At 36.7% G+C, this 24711-nt stretch overlaps 1 protein-coding gene across 3 annotated transcripts; it reads left to right on the top strand.

Moving 5' to 3' along the window:
• The first annotated feature begins 6 nt into the window (after window positions 1-6).
• On the top strand, window positions 7-23525 carry HIKESHI (heat shock protein nuclear import factor hikeshi). 3 transcript variants are annotated; one of them, XM_084895233.1, is made up of 5 exons: window positions 7-237; window positions 5593-5830; window positions 18166-18317; window positions 21672-21790; window positions 23446-23525. In XM_084895233.1, exons 1-5 carry the CDS (start codon window positions 208-210, stop codon window positions 23498-23500), a joined length of 594 nt encoding a protein of 197 aa, XP_084751359.1. In that variant the 5' UTR covers window positions 7-207; the 3' UTR covers window positions 23501-23525. The 3 variants fall into 3 exon arrangements, with proteins under 3 accessions (XP_084751359.1, XP_084751360.1, XP_084751361.1); XM_084895234.1 differs by lacking the exon at window positions 5593-5830 and having other exon boundaries at window positions 21-237; XM_084895235.1 differs by lacking the exons at window positions 7-237; window positions 5593-5830 and adding an exon at window positions 13959-14090.
• The last annotated feature ends 1186 nt before the right edge of the window (window positions 23526-24711 follow it).

Below are 24711 nucleotides of genomic sequence, written 5' to 3'. Positions count from 1 at the left end.
TCCTGAGAGGCGGGCTGATTGGGGAGGGTGGGTCAGAGGTCGCGGGGCAGGAGGCGTTCCCGCCGCCGGCACAGGCGCTATGTAGCGGCGGGGCTTGAATCCTCCCGCTCGTTCTGGAAGGTGCCTGGGCTCCCCGGGTGTCGCAGCCCCAGGACGTCTAGTCGCCAGCCTGGGCCCCCGTGGCTGAGCGGAGCCGCCGCCGCCGCCATGTTTGGCTGCTTGGTGGCGGGGAGGCTGGTGAGGATGGGGCCGCGTGGGATCCGGCATGGGCGGGGGCGGGGTGGGCTGGGGGGAAAGCCCAGGGAAGGGGAGATGCTCGGGTTCGAGGGCTGCGGGTGGGAAAACCCCTCCTGCCTACTTTCTGGCTGGGGGTGTGGAGTGGGGTCGGGGACGTTTGGGTGTCCGTCCTGTTTTGACCCGGATCCGTGCACAGGAGGAGTAGTCCCGCCGCCTTTTACGGAATGTGCATTACACGCCGGGGAATGAGTGCACGCCTTTTGTCCATTTCTGTCATGTTAGCCTTCTGTCTGGCGCTTACTTGGCAACTCCCAACTTAGAAACCCTCACAGCTTGTGAGGTGGTTCCCGTCCCCCGGTCCTTTTTGCAGTTGAGGAACTGAAGCTCCGTGGGCAGGATCGCTCACGGAGTGAGTGCGATGTGAGTTTGGCATTTGAATCCAGCCTACAGCGCGCTGCTTACCAAAGATTAAGGTGCTAGGGGGCCCTGTCCCCCTCCCCATGTGGGAGTCTGTTCTGTGGGACTCTTCCTCCTCTCTACATGGGAGCCTGTACTTGTTCTTCAATACATTTCCACCTTTGCTATACAAAAAAAAAAAAAAAAAAAAAAAAAGATTTAAGGTGCTCAGAGCATGTTTAGCGGCGGGGTCCCTTTGGAATTGTAAGTTGGCTGATGGGAACGCCAGAAGTTTAAGAAGGAGCCAAATCTGAGCTGACTCTGGAAAGATGTGAGCGGCTAGTTTCCTTATTGGTCAGAAGAGACAATAACCTCCCTCGCGGGGAGATTAGAATTAAAGGAGACCAGCACCTGGAATTGTTCAGGAATCATCTGGAAGGTGTGCGCTGCTTGCCTCCTTAGAAACCACCGAAGAGGTTAATTTCAGACCTAACTCCTTTTACTTGGAGTTTTTTTTTCTTTACCCCCCCCCCCTCCCTGATTTGTTCAGTGCTGCAGCCCCTTAGTTGAATGTTACATTTTTTTTTTTCATTATGTATTGTATTATGTACACAGTTCTAAATTGGAGATGACTGGCCTGAGCAAGTTTTTGTTTGTTTGTTTTTTGTCTGTCTCTTGAGTGGTTGGGAGGCCTCTTTTGGTGATGGTGATAAATGGGTAATATTGATAAGATAACTTTGGATTATCCTGGCTCTTGATAAAAAAAATTTGAAAGGCCTAGCCTGGGATGAGCGTTGGACTCAGATGAAAAGTGTCATCAATGAGTGACTTTGGAAAAAAATGAGTGTTTTCTTTCTTTGTTTTTTTTGTTATTGACTTGTTTTATATTTTTCCATTGATTTTAGAGAGAGTGGAAAGAAGAGGGAGGGACAGGGAGAAACATAGATGTGAGAGACACATTGGTTGGTTGTCTCCCAAATGTGCATCATCTGGGGTTGGGAATCAAGCCTGTAACCCAGATACATGCCCTCGATCAGAATGGAACCCAGGACCCTTCAGTCTGTGCGCTGACGCTATCCACTGAGCCAAACCAGCTAGTGCTCTTTCTTTCTTTAATCCTCACCCGAGGATATTTTTCCATTGATTTTTAGGGAGAATGGAAGAGATAGGGAAAGACAGAGAGAAACATTAATATGAAAAAAACACATTGATTGGTTGCCTCCTGCAAGAGCCCTGACCAGGACAGGGCCCAAGGAGGAGCCTGGAACCAAGATACAGGCCCTTGACTGGATTTGAATCCGGATCCGATGGTCTGCAGGCTGACACTTTATCCACTGAGCCAAACCTGCTAGGGCTCTTTCTTAAAAAAACAAACAAAAAACCCACATAAATTTATATATACATATATATCTATAATAATAAAAGCGTAATATTCTAATTAGACCAGATATCCTTCTGGACTAAGCTGGGGCTGTGCGGAAAGCCTAGGTCCCTTGTGCCTGCCAGTGGCTGGAGGGAAGCTGTGCTGGCAGCCGTGGGAAGAAAGGCCTACTCTCGCTCAAATTTCGTGCTTTGGGCCTCTGGTGTATATATATATATACACACACACACACATATATATACACACACACACATATACATACATACACATACACATATACACACACATATATACATACATGCACATACACACATACATATATACACACATATATACATATACATATATACATACACAGACACACACAGACACACACACACACACACACACACATATATATATATATATATATATATATATATATATATATATACACATATATATATATAAAATTCAGATTTTGTGGTTTGGTGAATAGGAAGGCAATACCAATTATAAACAAAACCAAAAACCTTACAGAAGGTAAACTCTTCAGCCATTTGACGAGTTTGCTCAAAATTGATCCTTCTTTTTGCTAATGGATGTGGTATAGGAAGTTATTATAGTAATTTTCTGAAAATTTTGTAAAGCTATGGCCGGGTGGTGCATTTCGTTGGAGGGTTTTCCCATACACCAAAAGGTTGCAGGTTTGATTTCTGCTCAGGACATATACCTAGGTTGCAGGTTTGAATTTCCAGTTGGGTGTGGACGAGGCAATCCAACAATGTTTCCCTCTCACATTTAATTCTGTCTGACTATCTCTCACTTCCTCTCTCTCTAAAATTAATAAGAAATAAAAACATACCCTTGAGTGAGGATTAAAAAATACAACATTTTGTAAAATGAATATTCTTTGTGAAACACTTCTAGACTTCAAAATAAGATCTCATTCTATAAATTCCTGTTCAGTTCTAGAAAAGAAAATTAGATTATCAGATGAGTCAAAACTTTTAAAAGTTCCCACCTAGTACATTCAAGGTAGAATTTTTACATTTTATTTATTTAGTCTCGTTATTTGGAGTAAACACTGAATTGGTAAGTATTGAATTATTGCCCCTACGGGAAATGCAGGGTTAGGTTCCTGTAAGGGTCTGATCACAATTTTATCTATTTGTTTTATGTGTGTTTCTGTTTAAAGTCACCTAATTTAATATGTACTGATTCATTAACATTGGACTCGCCCAGGAGCACTATAACTCACAGCAGAATGAAATTATGTAATACCTATTTTCTCAGTAAGGCACCTGACAGCCTTCTTGGGTTAGGAACACTCTTTCAGTTTGGTCATTTTAAGCAACCAAGTCACCTTAGCCCTGGCTACCCTGGCTGGGTAGCTAAGTTGGTTAGTGTCTTTCCAGTTTGCCAAGGTTGTGGGTTAGATCTCCAGTCAGGGAACATACAAGAATCAACCAAGGGATGGCATAAATAATTGGAATAACAAATTGAGGTGTCTCTCTCACATTAAATAATTTTTTTAAAATAAACTGTCAAATCACCAACAATAATATAAACACGGCACAAAATATACTGTGAAAAGGATAGTTGTTTACAGTATGAGAGCCAAAACCAGAAGGCACAAGGATATGAGAGACACTAGTTTTGTTCTGCAGCTCGGAACATGTGCATCAGGCAGCTCAAATGTTTTGCTGCCTTGAAAGTGCAAGGAATAATCATTTGGGGGTTATAAATATGTTTTAGTGAGTAGACAAATTAGCAAATATGGAATCTGCAAATAATGAAGAGTGACTACTTCCAAATTGCTTGTCCAAAGTTCTTTTAAAAAGTTTACTTATTTATTTTAGTGAGAGAGGAAGGGAGAGAAAAATATTGATTTGCTGTTCCACTTATTTATATATTTATTAGTTGATCTTTGCGTGTGCCCTGACCACGGATCGAACCTGCAACCTTAGCATATCCGGATGATGCTCTAACCAACTGAATTAGCCAGGGCTAATTACCTGAGGTTTTTTACCTTCAAATGAGAAGATCAAGGTTTGCTGGTGTGTTTTGAATAACCTTTCATTTTTATAACATTCTGAAGTAATAATGATTTATTTTTGTATCGCTTCTCGGCCTTTTGGCTAAGATCAAGTGTATTTTTGTAAGTGAAATCCTTTCAGGGGTCTTCTGAAATTATATTTTTAAAATATTACATTAGTGAAATCATTATAAGGTTAAGTATTTTTGAATTAATTTTTTCAAAATATTTCTAAGTTTGCAATTAGAGTTAACATACAGTATTATATTAGTTTAAGGTGTATAATATAGTGACACCATATATTGTTAATTAACGTATTATTGACTACCAGAGGCCCGGTGCACAACATTCGTGCACTTGGGGAATGGTCCCTCAGCCTGGCCTGAGCCCTCTCGCAGTCCAGGACCTCTTGGGGAATGTCTGCCTGCTGTGGAGGCAGGAGAGGCTCCAACCACCACTACTGTGCTTGTCAGCTGTGAGCCCAGCTTCTGGCTAAGCAGCACTTCCCCTTTGGAAGCTCACTGACCACCTGGGGTAGCTCCTGCGTTGAGCATATCACAGCAACTGGTTGTTTTGCTGTTTGGTCTATTTGCATATTAGCCTTTTATTATATAGAATATTTCCCTTTGCCAAATTTTACACCCCATATTTTACTAAAATTCACTATTAATATTAGCATTCTATCTAATATATTTGGTAATTCTATAATTAGAGTCAGATTAACCCAATTTTTTTTTTAATATATATTTTATTGATTTTTTTTTTTACAGAGAGGAAGAGAGAGGGATAGAGAGCCAGAAACATCAATGAGAGAGAACCATCAATCAGCTGCCTCTTGCACCCCCCCCCCCACCCCCCCCACTGGGGATGTGCTCGCAACCAAGGCATATGCCCCTGACAGGAATTGAACCCAGGACCCTTCAATCCACAGGCTGACACTCCATCCACTGAGCCACACCGGTTCCGGCAGATTAACCCAAGGTTATACTTGACTGTAATCGACTGTATTTGGTAATAGCTTACAGTAATACTAGAAGGCAACAATTTTCAATTGGTGTGCCACAAGAATTTTTAAAACATACAATACCTGACTATTTAGGCAGAGGCACTCACTTTTCCCTTAGATTGTCAAATAAAATTAAAAAATGACAATATCTGTCCAGTGTGAATGAATCAAAATTCTACCTATTTTTTTTTAATATGTTTTATTGATTTTTTACAGAGAGGAAGAGAGAGGGATAGAGAGTTAGAAACAACGATCAGCTGCCTCCTGCACAACCCCTACCGGGGATGATGTGCCCGCAACCACTGTACATGCCCTTAACTGGAATCGAACCTGGGACCTTTCAGTCTGTAGGCCGATGCTCTATCCACTGAGCCAAACCTGTTTCGGCAATTTTTTTTTTTGTCAGCTTGGCAAAAAATATATTTTTTGGTGTGCCTCAGAATCTTAATAATTAGTTTATGTGTGCCATGATATGAAAAAGATTGAAAATTGCTGCTATGAGAAGTATAAAAACTCATCAAACTATTGAATTAAGACGAGTTTTTTATTTTCTAGGTGCAAACAGTTGCACAGCAAGTGGCTGAAGATAAATTTGTCTTTGACTTGCCTGATTATGAAAATATCAACCATGTTGTGGTTTTCATGCTGGGGACAATCCCGTTTCCTGAAGGGATGGGAGGATCTGTGTATTTTTCCTATCCCGATTCCAGTGGAATGCCAGTGTGGCAACTCTTAGGATTTGTCACGAATGGAAAACCAAGTGCCATCTTCAAAATTTCAGGTCTTAAGTCTGGTAAGAGTAATATATTGAAATAGTTTCATAATTAAACTGTTTTCTTAAATAGCATAACCTAGAAAGTGGCTTTTAAAAAACTTCATTATATTTTTCTGGTTGCTAACGTAATACATAACTTTTTAAAACAAAATTAGATGATCCTCAAATATTCGAAAAATAGTAAGTGAAAGACTTTAATTCCTCACACTCCCATCCTCTGTCCCCGGAGAAACCACTCACTGTTATCTTGGTATGATATATGCCATTGTAAAGGGATTTTCCTGAATCAGTGGGTGTTTTAATAAATAATGAGAGGAATCTTGTCATAATTTGTAATATGCATATCTATGTTTTAAATGAACAGATAAACCAAGTAGACTCATATAGTAAATAAAACGAGTCTTTTTTTTTTTTTTTTTAATGAAGATGTTCAATCTCTTAGATTTGATTACCCCTTCAGTGTTCTTTTGGTTGTATTGGTGTTGCAGATTTTAGACTGTATAGGGGACATGATCTTTGCTTAGATTATATTTAGTTATTTTGTGAAGAAATGTGAGAGTGAACCTACATATCATTTACTCCTATTGAATCTCCGATTTCCTTGAAAATCTAAATGAAAACAGACATGGAAAATTCTTGGAATATAAATATACCAGAGAAAACAGAGAGACTGTAGGATGGGATTTTTTTAAAAAGGCAGCAAACAAATAATTATATTGCTCTTTATGAGTAATTGACCTAAAACATCGTAACAAAAGGAACAACAACAACAACAAAAAGCTTCCATTAGTATATTAATTTTAAAATTTAGAGTAAGGCAAAAGCATTAGATTAAGAGATTTATTCACTAGGAATGAGATAATTTACTAGGAAGATTTAAATATTTCTGGGAAATGGTAAATGTCATGAATTTGTGTGTATATATAATATAATTTCAAATATATAAAGAAAAATGTTGACATAATGATAAACAGCCTTAATATTTTAATATACCTCTTGAAAATTAACATATCAAGTAGATTATTAGTAAAGAAGGAAGATTTGAAAAAAACTTAACAAGCTTGAGCTAATAGACATTTATAGAATTCTGCAACTGATAATTAGGTCACACAGATAAGGCAGAAGTAGGTTGATAGTTGTTTGAATGGAAAAGAATCAATAGTTAATAAATAATAACAAGAATAAACTGTTTCATATACTTATAACTGTAAACCTACTTTGTATACATTTTTTCACCCTGTATACATTTTTAAGTCCACAGAACATTTATGAAATATCACCACATATTAAGTTACAAAGCACATTGCAGCAAATGGCGTACAATCATTTATGCAACCCACAATGCAGAATAATTACAAATCAAAGGATAAAACATTTATTATGTTTAGAAACTTAAAAATATTTAAAAATAATTCATGAGTCGTAGAATAATTGATCATGGAAAACAAACTTCTACAGAAACCAAAACAAACCAAAAACCCCATCACAAACCTTTTGAATGCAGGTAAGATAGTATTAAAGAGATGGACTCATAGGCATACAAATATATGTAAAAAGAGAGATTGAAATTAATGAACTAAATATTTAACTTAAGAAACTCAAAGAAACTAGAAGAAAATAATGCTAAGAATAAAAATTAATGACAGAAAGCAAAGAAACAATAGAGGGGCTTAATAAAATAAAAATTCGATTCTTTGAAAAAACTAATGATGAGCCACTGAAAAGATATATTGAGGAAAAAGAAGGCACAAATGATGTCATTAAAAATGTAAAAATGGGGATGTAACTATAAGTATAGTAGAGAGTAATGTTTATGAGGAATTTTGTGCAAATAAATTTTAAAAAAAATATATTTTATTTATTTTTTTTACTGAGAGGATGGGAGAGGGATAGTTAGAAATATTGATGAGAGAGAAACATCAATCAGCTGCCTCCTGCACACCCCCCCACTGGGGATGTGCCTGCAACCAAGGTACATGCACTTGACTGGAACCTGGGACCTTTCAGTCCTCAGGCCTACGCTCTATCCACTGAGCCAAACCGGTTAGGGCTTGTGCCAATAAATTTGAGAATAACAAAGGAACAGGTGAAATTGTCTATTTTCTAGAAGAATATACTGAAAACTGTCTAAACAATAAATTTTAAAACCCTGAATATACCGAGACCGGTTTGGCTCAATGGATAGAGCGTCGGCTTGGGGACTGAAGGGTCCCGGGTTCCATTCCAGTCAAGGGCATGTACCTTGGTTGCGGGCATATCTCCAGTAGGGGGTGTGCAAGAGGCAGCTGATCGATGACTCTCTCTCATCGATGTTTCTAACTCTCTATCTCTCTCTCTTCTTCTCTGTACAAAATCAATAAAATATATTAAAAAAAAAAAAAAAGAATGGGAAAAACAAAAACAAAAACAAAAAACCCTGAATATATAATATCAATAAAAAAGTTAAAATCTGATTTAAAATATAATTCTCCCTTCTACAAGCATCTGTCAGGCCCAGACAGTTTTATAAATTCAACTAAACCCTTATGAAACAAATTGTTCTTATCTATAATAATAAAAGCGTAATATGCTAATTAGACCAGATGTCCAGGATGACCTTTCAGGGGAAGCCCATGTCCCGGGTGCCAGTGGGAAGCTGGTGTTGGCAGCGGAGGGAAGGAAGGCCTAATCTTGCACGAATTTCGTGCATTGGGCCTCTGGTCTTTCATAAACTGTCAGAAAATAGGAAAAGAGGCAGTTACCTAGTTACATTTTGAAGCTAATATAACCTTTAGGAGAAAATTAGGCAAAAATTGCTTATTCCACTAGCACAAGCTAGTGTGGCTAAATGGTTGAGCCTGGAACTATGAACCAGGAGCTCAAGTTTCTGTTCCTGGTCAGGGCACATACCCAGGTTGCAGGCTCCATCCCAATGGGGGGCATGCAGGAGGCAGTCCATCAATGATTCTTTCTCATCTCAACCTCTGAGCCACACCAGCAGGGCATGTCATTCCTTTTTATTGTTGGGTAGTTCATTGTTGGATATACCACAACTTGTTTATCCATTTACCTGTTGATGGACATTTAGATTATTAACAGTATGGGCTTATAAAATAAAGCTGCTAGAAACATTTGTGTTCATCTTTCTATGGACAGATGCTTTCATTTCTTTTGGGTAAATACCTAGGAGTGCAGTGGCTGGATCATATGGTACTCATATGTATATTTCAGGAAACTGCCAGAGTGTTTTGCAACACGGTTGTTCCATTTTACATTTCAACCATGTATGAAAGTTCTAGTTCCTCCACATTCTTGCCAACACTTGGTTTGATTAGTTTTAGGTATTCTACTACGTATATAGTGGTCTCCCATTGTGTTTTATAAATTTGCATTTCCCTAATGACTAATGACGTTAAGCTTTTTTCCCCCCATGTGCTTATTTGCTATCTATATATTTTCCTTGGTGAAATGTTTGTTCGAATCTTTTGCCTGTTTATTTATTTATTTTTATTTTTATTTTTAAATATATTTTATTGATTTTTTACAGAGAGGAAAGGAGAAGGATAGAAAGCTAGAAACATCAATGAGAGAGAAACATCCACCAGCTGCCTCCTGCACAACTTCTACCGGGCATGTGCACGCAACCAAGGTACATGCCCTTGACCGGAATCGAACCTGGGACCTTTCAGTCCGCAGACCAACGCTCTATCCACTGAGCCAAACCGGTTTCGGCTTTTGCCTGTTTTTTTAAATTGGGTCATTTTCTTACTGTATTTTGAGACACACACACACACACACACACACACACAGATACACAACACACTTTATACAAGTTACTAAGATATGTGATTTGAAAATATTTTTTTCTTGGCCTTTGGCTTATGTTTTTGTTTTTTTTTTTTTTTTGCTTATCTTTTAACAGTGTCTTTTCTAAAACAGAAGTCTTTAGTTTTGATCAAGTCTGTTTTTAAATTCATTCTTTTCTGGATTGTGCTTTTGGAATAAGCAATTTTTGCCTAATTTTCTCCTAGAAGCTTTTCAGTTTTGGATTTCACATTTATATCTGAGATCCAATTTGAATTTTTAGTGCAAGGTACGGATTGAAGTTCAATTTTATTTTATTATTTTGCAAATGGACATCAAACTGTTCCAATACCATTTGGTGAAAAGATGAAGTTAGAACAATTTTCTGCATTCATCACTTGACATTTCTCTTGGAAACTCTTAAACTGCTCCATTTTAATGTAAAATACGAACATATGCAAATGAATATTTACATGAGAATTTATTGTAAACATACACAAATGAATATATGAGTTTTCATGTATTGGTTTACAAAGGAAAGAAAGAAATGGAAATAGGTACTATAGTATTTTTTTAAACAGTCACTATTGAAAACATGCTTGTAGATAGATGGATATTGGTATATATAGTAATAAGCAATACAGGAAACAGAGCAACTAATTAGGGGGAAGAGAGATATGTTTTTGCTTTTGGTTTGAGGACCCTGTAGAACATGATAGCAATGCCTTAAATATAAAGTGGTAGATTTGTTTGTATAGCAATAGACAAGTAGTCAGCTAACTGTTAACCTTTTGCATAGTTGGAAAGTGTAGATCTATTTTGTACCCAGACTCATATGCACTAATATTGGCCACTAGCTAGTAGACCAGGACCTATTGTTTGTTTTTGGAGATACAGTAATTAAGTTGTCAATTTAATTGTTCCTACCTTACTCTTTCTTGCTTTGCCCCAGTTCTGCCAACATTTTAAGTTGGGAAAAGGATACAACATCCTTTTATTTATGATCATCACTATATTCCCTGCAGGAGATGCTTTGGTAGTTGTGAAAAGTACTTTCTCCTATACTTTTTGCAATGTCTTTGTCTGTCTTTTCCCTTTTTTCTTGTGACACCAAAAAAAGATTATGGGTTAGGAGTTGGTGCATTCCGTGATCATAAGAGTATTCACTCAATTTGGAAAAAGTTCAGCAATCAAAAATGAATTAATCAAATTGCTCTAACCAAAACGTTAACAATAATACTTAGTGAGATATGATTTCTGTTGTGGTCTTAGATAAAACAGTCCAAACTCTAATCCCAGAGTAATACTTGATTCAGTACAGGATAATAGATTTATTTCCATTATGATAATTATTAGTTCCTGTATTCTCTTGCCTTTTAAAAAATAGTTTCTCATCATTTCCATTATAACATGGTTACTGATAGCTTATCTATGAAAACAAAACAATTTCAACATAATATTTGTAATGGATAAATCACATGCTTTTATTAAAGAAAAATAAAGCAGCTTAAAATACTTAGAGACTTAGTTCATATCCATATTAAACTAATGATAAAATGCTGTTAAAAATATTTTTTTGTATGTTTTGGAAAAGCACTTTTTAGATGTTTAAAGTATTAGAATTCTTAATTTATGTAAAAGACTAGAGGCCCGGTGTACGAAATTTGTGCATGGGGGTGGGGATGTGTCCCTCAGCCCAGCTTGCACCCTCTCCAATCCGGGACTCCTCAAGAATTGTCCGACTACCCATTTAGACCCAATCCCAGTGGTCTGCCTGCCAGACTGATCACCCCTTAACCACTCCCATGCCTGCCTGATTGATGTCTAACTGCTCCCCTGCCGGCCTGTTTGCCCCCAACTTCCCTCCTCTGCCGGCCTGATCACCCCCCTAACTGCCCTCCCCTGCAGGATTGATTGCCTCCAACTGCCCTCCCTTGCAGGCCTGGTCCCTCCCAATTTCCCTCCCCTGCTGTCCATCTTGTGGTGGCCATCTTGGGTCCACATGGGGGCAGGATCTTTGTCTATATGGGGGCAGCCATTGTGTGTTGGAGTGATGGTCAACCTGCATATTACTCTTTTATTAGATAGGATAGAGGCCTGGTGCAGGGGTGGGGGGCCAGCTGGTTTGCCCTGAAGGGTGTCCCGGATCAGGGTGAGGTTCCCTTAGGGCATTGGGCAGCCTGGGTGAGGGGCCTGAGGTGGTTTGCAGGCCAGCCACGCCCCCTGGCGACCCAGGTGGAGGCCCTGTTATCTGGAATTTATTTATCTTCTACAATTGAAACTTTGTAGCCTGGAGCAGAGCCAAGCCTCCTGCTTGATCCGTGCCTGCTGCCATTTATGTTTGGATTTGTGGAGGCCTAGGCAGGCCAGGGTGTGTGGAAAGCTTGGCCTGCCTTCTGGTAGCCATCTTGGTTGGGTTTATTTGCATACTTGCTCTGATGGCTGGTGGGCATGGATTGTGCGTGTAGTGGAGTGATGGTTAATTTGCATATTACTCTTATATTAGGTAGGATTAGACTTATATGTATTAGGGAATTATTAAAATTTGTATCAGGGAACTATTAAAGTATAAAAATAGGTGGACTTAAAATAGATACTTGAACCTTTGAGGTTCAGAAATATGTTTTATTATATTGAGCAAATCTAGCTAAATAATGCATCAGTGTTAAGAGAGAGACATACTGAACTGACTTTAGGCAGTTGTGATTGAAATGAGAATTTATTAAGTAACAAATCTAGAGGAATTTTATTGCAGTAGGGAGGGTGGAAGGTTTGTTTAGATGAAGCCGATTTCATGTTAAACTTTGGCAATGTTTGCAATTCTCTGATGAGTGACGAATAGATTTCTTAACTTTTACAGAACAGTTTGGTTGGGGAAGCTCAAAAAAGTTCTGTTGGGAGAATTGCAGTTGTATGGGGTCTTGAAACCAGTTACTATGAGTTATTTTCATTGAGAGAAAATTCTTTGTGACTCCTGGGTTCTGAAAAGGAGTTGTGATAAATACATTTGTAGGCTGATGCTGGACCAGTGTGGGTGGTAGATAGGACTGAGCTTGAAATTATAAAAAAAAGGGGTTTGGTATTAAGAAACAAGAAGCAACTTCCTTTCCTAAAAGCACTTACTTATTTATGCATTTAATTTTTGGTTGATTTTTTTATATGCCTTGACTGGGTATTGAACCTGCAGCCTTGGCATAGTGGGTCCATGCTCTAACCAAATAAGATACCTAGCCAGGGCCTCTATTTCCTTCTTAGCATGTACTTTTCAGATTCATGATTGCTCTTAGTAGGATTCATCTGTGTGTATACGTTACAATTATTCTAAGACAGTATAGAAACAGATTAGAATGGAAATAATAGAAAATGGCGCTATGGGAGAGTAGACTGGAACATGAACTTGAAGTATGAATAGGTTTGGATGGGATGGAAGTGGGAGATGGGAATTGCATTTGGAGATGATCAAAATCATAAAAGTGTGCACTGTACCTTCAAGTGACAGTTAGGAGGAGTCTTTTAAAGATAGCATGATATATACCCGCTGGTGTGGCTCAGTGTTTGAGCACTGACCCATGAACTAGGCGGTCACAGTTCGATTCTGGTCAGGCACATGCCTGGGTTGCAGGTTCAATCCCCAGTAGGGGGTGTACAGAAGCTAATTGATCCATTGTTCTCTCTCTCATCATTGATGTTTATCTCCCTCTCTCCCTCTCCCTTCCTCTCTCTGAAATCAAGTAAAAAAAAAAACTTGTTAAAAACACACAAATAAAATAAAAAGGTTTTAAGGTTTTAATGGTAAAGTGGAGCTGTTATGTGATGGTCATGCAATGTGAGGCTTAATTTTTTTTTTCTGCTAGGCAAGTGTTTGAGCAAGGTAATGATATTATTACAAATGTTATTTTAGGAAAATCATTTGGATGGGTTGGGGAGTCTTGTTGAAATTAGAGCTAGAGAAGTCAATTAGGAAGATTTTATAGTGATTGAGGGATAAAGGAAAGGATAACATGGCATACCTGTTTGTACAATGCACTGTGCTAGGCTTTTACATGAACTATCTATTTAATCTTTAACAACAACATTTAGAGGTGGATATTATAAGTCTCTGGTTTTTAAGAGGTTAGATGTCAGAGAAATTGAATATTTTGTTCAAAGAAAAAAGTCTGCTTTTACATAGTATCTGTACATCTACCTCTTTCAAACCATTTTATATTGTTTGGTAATACCATAATTTATTTAACAAATACCTCTTGATGGAAATTTGGGCTGTTTCCATTTTTTTTATTGTTTTACTAACAATGCTACAATAAATATCCTTACACATATCTTTGTACATATTTTCTAGCACTGTATTTCTGTAGAAGAAACTCCTAGAAGTGGAACTGAATTGCTGGATTAATATGGCCTTTAAAACAAACGGTATAGGAGGCCTGGAAAAAGGGTACTGAATGTGGATACTCGATCATGATTGTCATGGCAGTTTTTAGAAAGTCGTAAAAAGGTACAGTGTACTTAGTACTACCTAAAAAACTAATAGAGCAGCCCAGCCACAGTGGCTCAGTTGGTTGAGCATCATCATTGCACTGAAGAGTTGATGGTTTGATGCCCTGTCAGGGCATATACCTGGGTTGTGGCTTTGATCCCCAGTTGGGGTGCATATAGAAGGAAACCCATCAGTTTCTCTTTCACATTGGTGTCTTTCTCTCCCTCCCTTCCCCTCTCTGAGTATGTCCTTAGGTGAGGATTAAAAAAAACATACAAACAAAAATTAATAGAGCATACTCTTGCCAAGGATGTTAACAGAGTAAGCCATGGAATATTAGAGTGGAAGGCCTGAATAATAATTTAATATAATTCTTTTTTAAAAATATATATTTTATTGATTTTTTACAGAGAGGAAGGGAGAGGGATAGAGAGCTAGAGACATTGATGAGAGAGAAACATTGACTAGCTGCCTCCTGCACACCCCCCACCGTGGATGTGCCCGCAACCAATGCACATGCCCTTGACCAGAATCGACGCTCTATCCACTGAACCAAACTGGTTTTGGCTAATATAATTCTTTTTTTTTTTTTTTTTTTAATATATTTTATTATTATTATTATTATTATTATTTATTTATTTATTTTTTCCCAGAGAGGAAGAGAGAGGGATAGAGTTAGAAACATCGATGAGAGAGAATCATCGATCAGCTGCCAAGGTACATGTCCTTGACCGGAATCGAACCTGGGACCTTTCAGTCCGCAAGCCAACGCTCTATCCACTGAGCCAAACAGGTTTCAGCTATAATTCTTAATTTTACCGTTGAGACTCTTGAAATCCGAAAAGTTTTAGAGTGTTCTTAAAATAGAGCAGGGATTAGGATCTAGATATTCAATTACTTATTTATATATATTTATTGATTTGATAGAGGAATGGAGAGGGAGAGATAGTAACACCAAAGTTAGTTTAAGGAGAAACCTACATTTAAATTCCTTTCCATTGTTTTATGTGCATATATAGTTGATATGTTTGTAACTGCTGGTTTCTGCCATTTTTACTTAATATTATTTCATAATGAGTTATGAAATAAAGAAAAAATTTTAAAATTGATTTTTAGAGAAAGAGTAAGGGAGAGGGAGAGAGAGAAACGTCAGTGTGAGAGCCCACAAGCCAGGCATATGTCCTGATCAGGAATCAAACTGACAGCCTTTGGTGCACAGGACTATACCCAACCAACTGAGCCATACTGGCTAGGGCTGACATTTAAAAAAAATAAATTGCCATAATTTTTTTTTTTTTTTCAAAGAATAGTTTATTGATTTTTAGGGAGGGAAAAAAGGGAGACATCTGTATGATAGCTTTACATTGGTGGGCTGTGGACTATGAAAATTTGATGTGTTCAAAAGTGTTAGCTTTCCCTCCTTTACTATGTACTAAATAAAGCAAGTAACAGAAACATTCTGATCTTCATATGGACTGGAGTAGGAATAGAAGAATAGATTTTTACTTTTATTTAAAAGGAAAAGGTGACATGAATTTCAGAAGCACGTATGTAGAGCATACTGACCCTTTTTCTTCTAGTATAGTATTTTATTGATAACTTATGGTTTGATTGCCTATTCCTTGTTGGGCATTTTGACCCAAACCCCCAGGGCAAATCTCTGAACATACTTTAATTTTCAGTTGTTCGTTGCTAGTACATAGAAATACAATCGAATTTTAAAACTATTTTTTTGAGCAGTTTTAGGTTTACAACAAAATTAAGAGGAGGGTATATTTTCTGTATACCCCCCCCCCCCCACACACACACACATGTATAACCTCTCTTGTTATCAGTATTATGTACCAGAATGGCACATTTTTTTTTTTACCAAGGGTTGAACTTGCAATGACACATCATAATCACCCAAAGTCCATAGTTTACCTTAAGTTCACTCTTGCTGTTGTACATTCTGTGAGTTTGGACAAATGTATAGTGATATATATATATATATATATACACACACACACACACACACACATACAATATATATATACTATATATATATATATGTGTATATATATATATATATATATATATATATATATAAAATTATAATATTATAGAGTATTTTCACTGCTCTAAAAATCCTCTGTGCTCTCCCAATTCACTGCCCTACTCTATGCCTAGTCCCAGAAGCCACTGATTTATTTTTTGCTTTGATTGCATAGTTTTGCCTTTTCCAGAATGTCATATAGTTGGCATCATACAGTATGAAGCCTTTTCAGATTGGCTTTTTTCACTTAGTCATGTGCATTTAAGTTTCTTCCATGTCTTTTTATGGTTTGGTAGCTCATTTCTTTTTAGTGCTGAGTAATATTCCATTATCTGGACTTATCACAATTGAGTTTGTCCTTGTCTTTTGTAAGACAATCTTCTACTGAGGAAGATCAAGTTTTGGCGATTATGAATAAATTTGCTATAAACATCAACATGTAGGTTTTTGTTTAGACATAAGTTTTCAGCTCCTTTGGGTAATTACCAAGGAATACAATTGCTGGATCATAGGGTAAGAGTATGTTTAGTTTTATAAGAAATTGCCAAACTGTTTTCCAGAATGACGGTACCATTTTGCATTTCTGCCAGCAATGAATGAATTTGTGCATGGGTGTGGTCCCTCAGCCTGGCCAGAGATCAGGCTGATCGGGATTGCTGGCCAGGGAGGGACTATGAGAGGGCTCTAGGGCATGTCCTGTCCTCTTGTCCAGTCCCACTCGGCTGGACTGTAGCAGCAAGCTAACCTACTGGTTGGAGTGACCACCGCCTGATAGTCAGTGTGAGTCATAGCTACTGGTCGAGCTGTTGACCGGTCAACTGATTGGTCGGATACTTAGCATATTATGCTTTTATTATATAGGATAAAAGGGTCAATACATAGAAAAGACGTAACAATTATAAGTATATATGCACTTAACAGAACAGCAAAATACATGAAGCAGAAACTGACAAAATTGAAGTGAGAAATAGTTCAACATTAATAGTTGGAAACTTCAGTATCCTGCTTTCAGTAATGCATAGAACAACTAGATAGATGAGTATGAAGGAAATAGAATTGAATAGCACTATAAACCAATTAGACATCAAAGACTTGCATAGAACATTCTACCTAACAACAGTAGAATACACATTTTATTAAAAATCTTTCATGAGTAAATTGCACACTTCTTTATTGCCTATTTGATAACAGTTCCCAGATGGTGAGTGGGATGACCATGACATTCTGTAAAAAATGCTGTTATTTATTAGTAATAATGGCAATTTAATGGAAAAATCAGAAAATGTTAGAACTAATTCTAAAACTTTAAAAATGTTTTTTCCTCAGAGTTAGCATGAGAATCTTTTATCTAATTAATACTCATTCATGATTTTTTCTCATTCTGTTTATTTTTAATGGAAAAATCATCAATATTTTATTTTAATAAAATAAAATAATTTTCCTAATTTTTAATAAGTTGCAGTAATTTTAATACATTTTAGAAAGGTAACAGCTATTTTTCGGGTAGGGAAATTTTTAGTTTTCTTTTTTAAATAGTGGCCCAGTGCATGAAATTCATGCACATTACAAGGGAATTAATTAGAGGAAATATTTTAATATTGCTGTTTGCCCTTTCTATAATAAAAGTTTTATAGATGAAAGAAAATTAGTAAAATGTACATGGAAATCTCCCTCCTGTCAGAGTCTGGGATGTGAGAGTCAAGTCCTCGCCCACTCACGTGTGCCTCGAAATTGCGGAGACCCAGACCCAGCTGGCCCCACCCTTTCAAGCCTCGCAGGGTGGGGGGCACAGCATCAGGTCCCCCATCAAGCCCCACCAGTGGTGGGTGTGGCCTCAGGTCCCTTGGCATGAGGGCATGATGACCATTTGCATATTAGCTCTTTATTATAGAGGAGATGATAAAAACTAGGTAACTTTTTTATGTTTATTCTAAAAGAAACTTTGATGTAGCAGAGCCTTTTTGAGCATGTAAAAAAGAGGTTCTTTATATTTTCAAAGGAACTTGTATAGGATACAAGTTAAACTTGAAATTTGTGGCACATGTTAATTTCTTTCAGGAGAAGGAAGCCAACACCCTTTTGGAGCCATGAATATTGTCCGAACTCCATCTGTTGCTCAGATTGGAATTTCAGTGGAATTATTGGACAGTTTGGCTCAGCAGACTCCTGTAGGTAATGCTGCTGTATCTTCAGTTGACTCATTCACTCAGGTAATGTAATGCACATTTTATTATTTTCTAAAGTAATTAAAAATTATATTTTATACTTTAAAAATTAGCCTGGTGGTAGAAAACATGTAAAAATGAAGGTAAACATACAGGTTGGGGCAAAAGTAGGTTTACAGTTGTGAATATGTGAAACAGAGTTTATTCTTGTAGTATTAGTTATTATTCATTGTATTATTTTCCATAAGAACAACGGTAAACCTGCTTTTGCCCCATGACAGAAGTTATTGGCTCCATGAATATTTTAAGTTCACCTTCTTTCTCTGTAGATATTTTATAATTTGTAAATGCTTTTATGACACGTTTTTTTTTTTTTTTTATGATGATAAAAATAGGTTTACCTATACATTTTTCTCTTTTCCTTTCATAACTAGCATGCTAGTCTGAGAATATATTTGTGAACCTGATAAGCAAGATGTCTGTCCTCATGGAACTTAAAGGGGTATAATTCTATAAGGATTGACTTTTAACCTCTGTATGACAAAGGCCTTAATGGGAGGAGGATCTAGACCAGTGTTTCCCAAACTTCTCTCATGATGAGAATCACCTGGTGGAGTTGTTAAAACACAGATTCCTGAATCCCAACTAAGAAGTGCTAAACTAGAATTTTTGAGAACATATAGGTAAAATTGCATACCTAACTTAGTGCTCCTGTATATAAAATCTGTCTTAGAGCACTAGTTAAGTATGCAATTTTACCTATATGTTTACCTAACTTAGTGCTCCTGTATATAAAATCTGTCTTAGAGCATTAGTTAAGTATGCAATTTTACCTATATGTTCCCAAAAATTCTAGTTTAGCACTTCTTAGTTGGTATTCAGGAATCTGTGTTTTAACAACTCCACCAGGTGATTCTCATCATGAGAGAAGTTTGGGAAACACTGATCTAGACAGAGGTTTTGTGAGTACAAAGGCCCTGACATAGAAATCTGTTATGTTTGAGGAATAACATGAGAGTACACAGACTATCAATTGTTTCTATTATAATTTGTGATATTTATTTATTTATTTATTTATTTAGTATTTGAGGAATTTTTTGCTACCCTGATATGGGAAAATGTTATTGTTTGGTTCTCTTATAGTTCTTAAAGCTTTAATGTTTTACTTTTTGAATTGCATTTGTGTATGGTTTGGGAAGGTATCTAATTTATTTTCCTCTATAGAAAACTAGTTGACCTAGTTCCATTAATTAAATGGCTAGCCCAATTTTAACCCTTTGCACTCCGAACCATTCTGGACATTGGCTACCAGCTACTCTCGACGCTACTTTGCGGCGGAAACGTGCATTTACAGACCCTCGTATTATTTAGTATAATTTTGGAACCAAGTAACGTATTATAATGATATTGGACTTATATGAATTGGGTGACATCGAGGAATGTATATTTGCAAAAAAACCAATATTTTATTGTTTATAATTTTGTACAGTATGATAAGTTTCTAATTGTTATTACTAACTGACAAGATGATATTTACCAAAATAGCTTTCACCAAACAATTTATTCACTAAGAAAAGAATCACTTTTCCGATTTTCTCACTCGTTAGATCTATGTGCACTGTTCGAAGCTTCAAACCAAAATGAGCTCAGCTTTGAAAATCTTTTCCTCCAGATGTAGACTTGTTTATTTGTACTTATATATCTCACTATACAGTGTGCGCTATGTTCGAAAACCGACCTTTCTTCTACAAACTCCCCTTATCGCTCTTTTCAAGTGGCGTTGCTAAGTGCTCGGACCGTCGTGAGCACGCATTTCACGTTCTCGTCTGACACAAAACCCGCTGACATTTCTTGTATATATCTTAGTAATTTTACGATATTTTGATTTAATTTCTTGTGCCATTTCAAGATAAAACTTCAGGGAAACATGCATGTCTCAAAAAGTTGCGTTGAAATAACTCAATTCCCCGTAATCACTAATAAACAGCAATGTCCCCTGAGAGGGGACATCCGAGTGATATGCTAGAATTCCGATGTCCCCTGAGAGGGGACAGCGGAGTGCAGAGAGTTAAAAAAAAATTCTAAGAAATAGCATCTTTGTTATATATCACATAGTCACATATGTGTAGGTTTGTTTCTAGGCTCTCTCTTTTATTCCAATTAGTTTATTTGCTTGTCTCTATGCCAGTAAAAGTTTATTGTTTGGTAGGTCAAGTCCCTTCTAATCATCAAAATAGGCTTAGATAATTTTCACAGTAATAATTTTAATATCATCTTGTTGAGTTCCATGAAAAATATGGTTGGAATTTTTTGTAACACTGGATTTATAGGCTTAATTTGGGGAAAATTGCTGCCATTATATTATCTTCCCATCAATGAAAATGGTGTATAGATCCTTTTTATTTTTTTAAAAGAGTCTTGGAATATTTTTCACAAGTCTTATTATCAGCTTGTTTTAGCCTTTTTTTCTAGGTAATATAAAGACTGATTCTATTCTGAATCGGATCTTTTTAATGTTAACATTAAACATTTATTTATTTATTTATTTATTTGCTAATGTTAAGTGTTGCCGTTGATTCTATTCCACCTGCTGCCTATCCGATTTTTTAGTGATCTCACTGGGCTCTGCTATTAGTTCAAGTACCTTAAGGGTAGATTCTCTTGGATTAAATTACCTTGACATTATTAAACATAGAAAAATCCTAATGAGATATTTCGTCTTATGTAGAAAAGAGACAATAGGGGCCTTATTGGCTAGTTTTGTGTTTCTGAGAAAGTGATGTTGGGAGGTAATGCTATCTTGTAGTTCATTTACTTTGGGGCTTAGTGCTTAAACCCAAGCATGAAGGATGTTAGTGATGTTGCCCATTTGAGGGTCAATGAGAAAAAATAGGCCAGGAAATAGAGGATATGGTATAGTGTTACCTTTCTCTTCTTTACAGTTGATGACAAGTAACCAGCTACTATTTTTAAGTTTTATTTTTCTGCCAAGAAAAAGACTTCTTAGACATGGTTACTGCTTTATATGAAAAAATAAGTTGCTTTGAGGAGGGTGATATCAATTTGAGGAGATGAGCATAGTTGATATAGAGGTGGAGATAAAAAAAAGATATTTTGAAGGAAAAACATTTTTCTCCCCCTACCCTCCCAATGAATGTTAGGAACATAAAATAGTTTACAACATAAATTCTTTGAGATAAAAAGAAAGTACTGAAGGCGGGTTGTTTTGATTTTATGCCATAATATCATTTTATGACCTCCCTTAACTTCCAGCATTAGACTGTCTTAGAATTCAATCCTTAAAAATGAGATAATGTGGGACATTTTAAGTTTAAACTACTAAGGTCTAAATGGAGTATTTAGTAAAATAGACTAATCTATTCATTATTAACTTTTCAGTTCACACAAAAAATGTTGGACAACTTCTACAATTTTGCTTCATCATTTGCTGTCTCTCAGGCCCAGATGACACCAAGTCCATCAGAAATGTTCATTCCAGCAAATGTGGTTCTGAAATGGTATGGGGCATTTTCTTATCTCTAATATTAAGGATTTTGGTAACCATATATATTTTTTGCTTGTGAATGTATTTCTTCTTTGACTTTAAACATATTTTTTTGTTGTGGACATCATACAAGAACATTTGCATACCATTTCAAAGAATGTATTATAGAGTTCAGATTAGGAATGGTTCTTATCCTAAATATTCTTTAAAAAAAATTTTTTTATTGATTTTTTTACAGAGAGAAAGAGAAAGGGATAGAGAGTTAGAAACATCGATGAGAGAGAATCATCGATCAGCTGCCTCCTGCACACCCCCCACCGGGGATGTGCCCACAACCAATGTACATGCCCTTGACTGGAATCGAACCCAGGATCCTTCAGTCCACAGGCCGACGCTCTATCCACTGAGTCAAACCAGTTTCGGCTACCCTAAATATTCTTATATAGTATCTATTTTGAATTGATAAAGACAGGAAAATACAGTTGCTTGTGTTTTAGAAACCACAATTAAGGAGTGATTTTTTAAAAATATTTTGAATTATATTATATTAAGTATTATATATGAGGCTTAAAATACCAAACAAAACTTTTTATAAGTTTAGAAAGTCTTGACCTAAAGTAAATATGTATATATGAGGCATCAGGGTGGTTTATACTGCGTCATGTATCTGAATGATTAATAAATACATTTCCTCAACTTTGCCATGTTTTTTCTGTTTCCTGAGTCCCCCCCCCCCCCCCCCCCCATTTTGAATATTCCAGGAGTGAGGGGATGCCTAGGGAGAATTTACTGAGAAGTGGTAGCATAGTATAGCATGGATAGCACTGAAAAGTGTTAGATTTGAACTTTGTTATAATGCAGCTGTATGATCTTGAAAAAATTACTCTCATCTACCTATTTGTGAAATGAGGAAAGAAGAGTTAGATTTGATTGTTTCCCCTCTTAGGTCCCTTCTCACTCAGATTTACAGAAGATAAACAATAGAATTCATTATGATTTGTGCTCTTTAATATAAGCCAGTTATACTTAAATATGTTTTTTTAATTGATTTTAGAGAGAGAGGAAGGGGGAGAGAGAGAAACACTGATGAGAGAGCACCATTGGTCAGCTGCCTCCTATATGTCCCCTTCTGGGGATTGTGACACCAACACTGGCATGTGCCCTGACTGATAATTGAACCAGCAATATTTTGAGGCATGGGATAATGCTCAACTAACTGAACCACACCAGCCAGGGCTAAGCCATTTATACTTAAAATCACTTTGGTTGCTATCGTTGCTTTAAAAAAAAAAAAAAAAATTTATATATATTTCAGAGAGGAAGGAAGAGGAGAAAGAGATAGAAACATCAGTGATGAGAGAAAATCATTGATCAGCTGCCTCCTGCACACCCCCAACTGGGGATGGAGCCTGCAACCCAGGCATGTGCCCCTGACCAGAATCGAACCTGGGACCCTTCAGTCCGCAGTCTGATGCTCTATCCACTGAGTCAAACCAGCTACAGTTGGTTGCTATCGTTTTATAAAGTAATAGTTAAACTTTCACATTAACTTTTTGGTATTTCATCTTAGTTTCCTAGAAATGACATGTAAAATTTTTTTTATGTCATTTAACAAATTATGAAAGATTCTATTTTAATTTTCTTGTAAATATGTCTTTTCTTTTGTAGGTATGAAAACTTTCAAAGACGACTAGCACAGAACCCTCTCTTTTGGAAAACATAATTTGAATAAAATAATTTTTAATGGATTCTGGAATTTCTCTTGTTTTGAATATAAATGATTTCATTTAAAAGCATGAAATCGAAAGGATCATGAAACCTAATTTTAAAAATGTTTAGTGACTATGAAGCTTAATTAAAATATTAATAAAAAATTAAAAACATTGAAAAATGAAAATATGTTCCTCATTAATGACTTTTCCCCTTAAGTTTGAAATATTCAGAGACAAAACATTTTGTTTTGGCTGATTCTTTTTTTTTTTTTTTTTTTTTTTACTTAAAAATAAAGCATATTCACAACCATAATGTCCCAGATGTCATTGCATTGATAATATTTTATTTTAAAAAATCTAAAAGATTTTATGAAATAGACATATGAAAGTATTACATATGTCCTCCCCTCCCACCCAATGACCCCTTGTAGCCCGCCCCCACCCCAGGCCTTACCATCCTATTTTCTGTGTCCATGGGTTATGCATACAAGTTTTTTGGTTGATCATTTGCAACCCACCCATCCTCCCCCCACCTTTCCTCTGAGATTCTGCAGTCTGTTCCATGCTTCTATGTCTCTGGATTTATTTTGTTTATTAGATTCTACATATGAGTGCGACCATGTGATGTTTGTCTTTCTCTGACTGCCTTATTTTGCTTAGTATAATACTCTCCAGTTCCCTCCATGCTGAGATTCTTCTTACTGCTGCATAGTATTCTATGATACAAATGTACCACAGCTTTTTTATCTACCCATGAACTGATGGGCACTTGGCCTATTTCCAGATCTTAGCTGTTGTAAATTGGGCTGCTAGAACATAGGGGTGCATACATTTTTTTTGATTGGTGTTTTGTGTTTCTTAGGATATATTTATTCTTAGAAGTGGGATCACTGGGTCAAATGGCAATTCCATATTTAACTTTTAAAGTAAACCCCATACTGTTTTCCATAATGGCTTCACCAATCTGCATTCCCACCAGCAGTGTACTAGGGTTCCCTTTTCTCCACATCCTCACCAGCACCTGTCATTTGTTGATTTGTTGATGGTATTCATTCTGACAGGTATGAGGTGATACTTCATTGCTGTTTTAATTTGCATCTCTGATGATCAGTGACTGAGCATTTTTGCATAATGATCATCTGTAGGTCGCCTTTGGAGAAGTGTCTATTTAGGTCCTTTGTCCATTTTGTAATTGGGTTGTTGGTCTTCCTTTTGTTAAGTT

The sequence above is a fragment of the Pipistrellus hanaki genome, assembly GCF_964339955.1.
Source record: "Pipistrellus hanaki genome assembly, chromosome: 9".
Classification (NCBI taxonomy): Eukaryota; Metazoa; Chordata; class Mammalia; order Chiroptera; family Vespertilionidae; genus Pipistrellus; species Pipistrellus hanaki.
This window is presented reverse-complemented; position numbering and strand designations above follow the sequence as displayed.

Excerpts from the sequence above, each read along its gene's own strand:
- HIKESHI (XM_084895233.1), top strand. The coding sequence starts at position 208 with ATGTTTGGCTGCTTGGTGGCGGGGAGGCTG. Across the intron at positions 238-5,592 it reads GCTTGGTGGCGGGGAGGCTG|GTGCAAACAGTTGCACAGCA; the intron begins GTGAGGATGGGG and ends TTTATTTTCTAG. Across the intron at positions 21,791-23,445 it reads GCAAATGTGGTTCTGAAATG|GTATGAAAACTTTCAAAGAC; the intron begins GTATGGGGCATT and ends TTTCTTTTGTAG.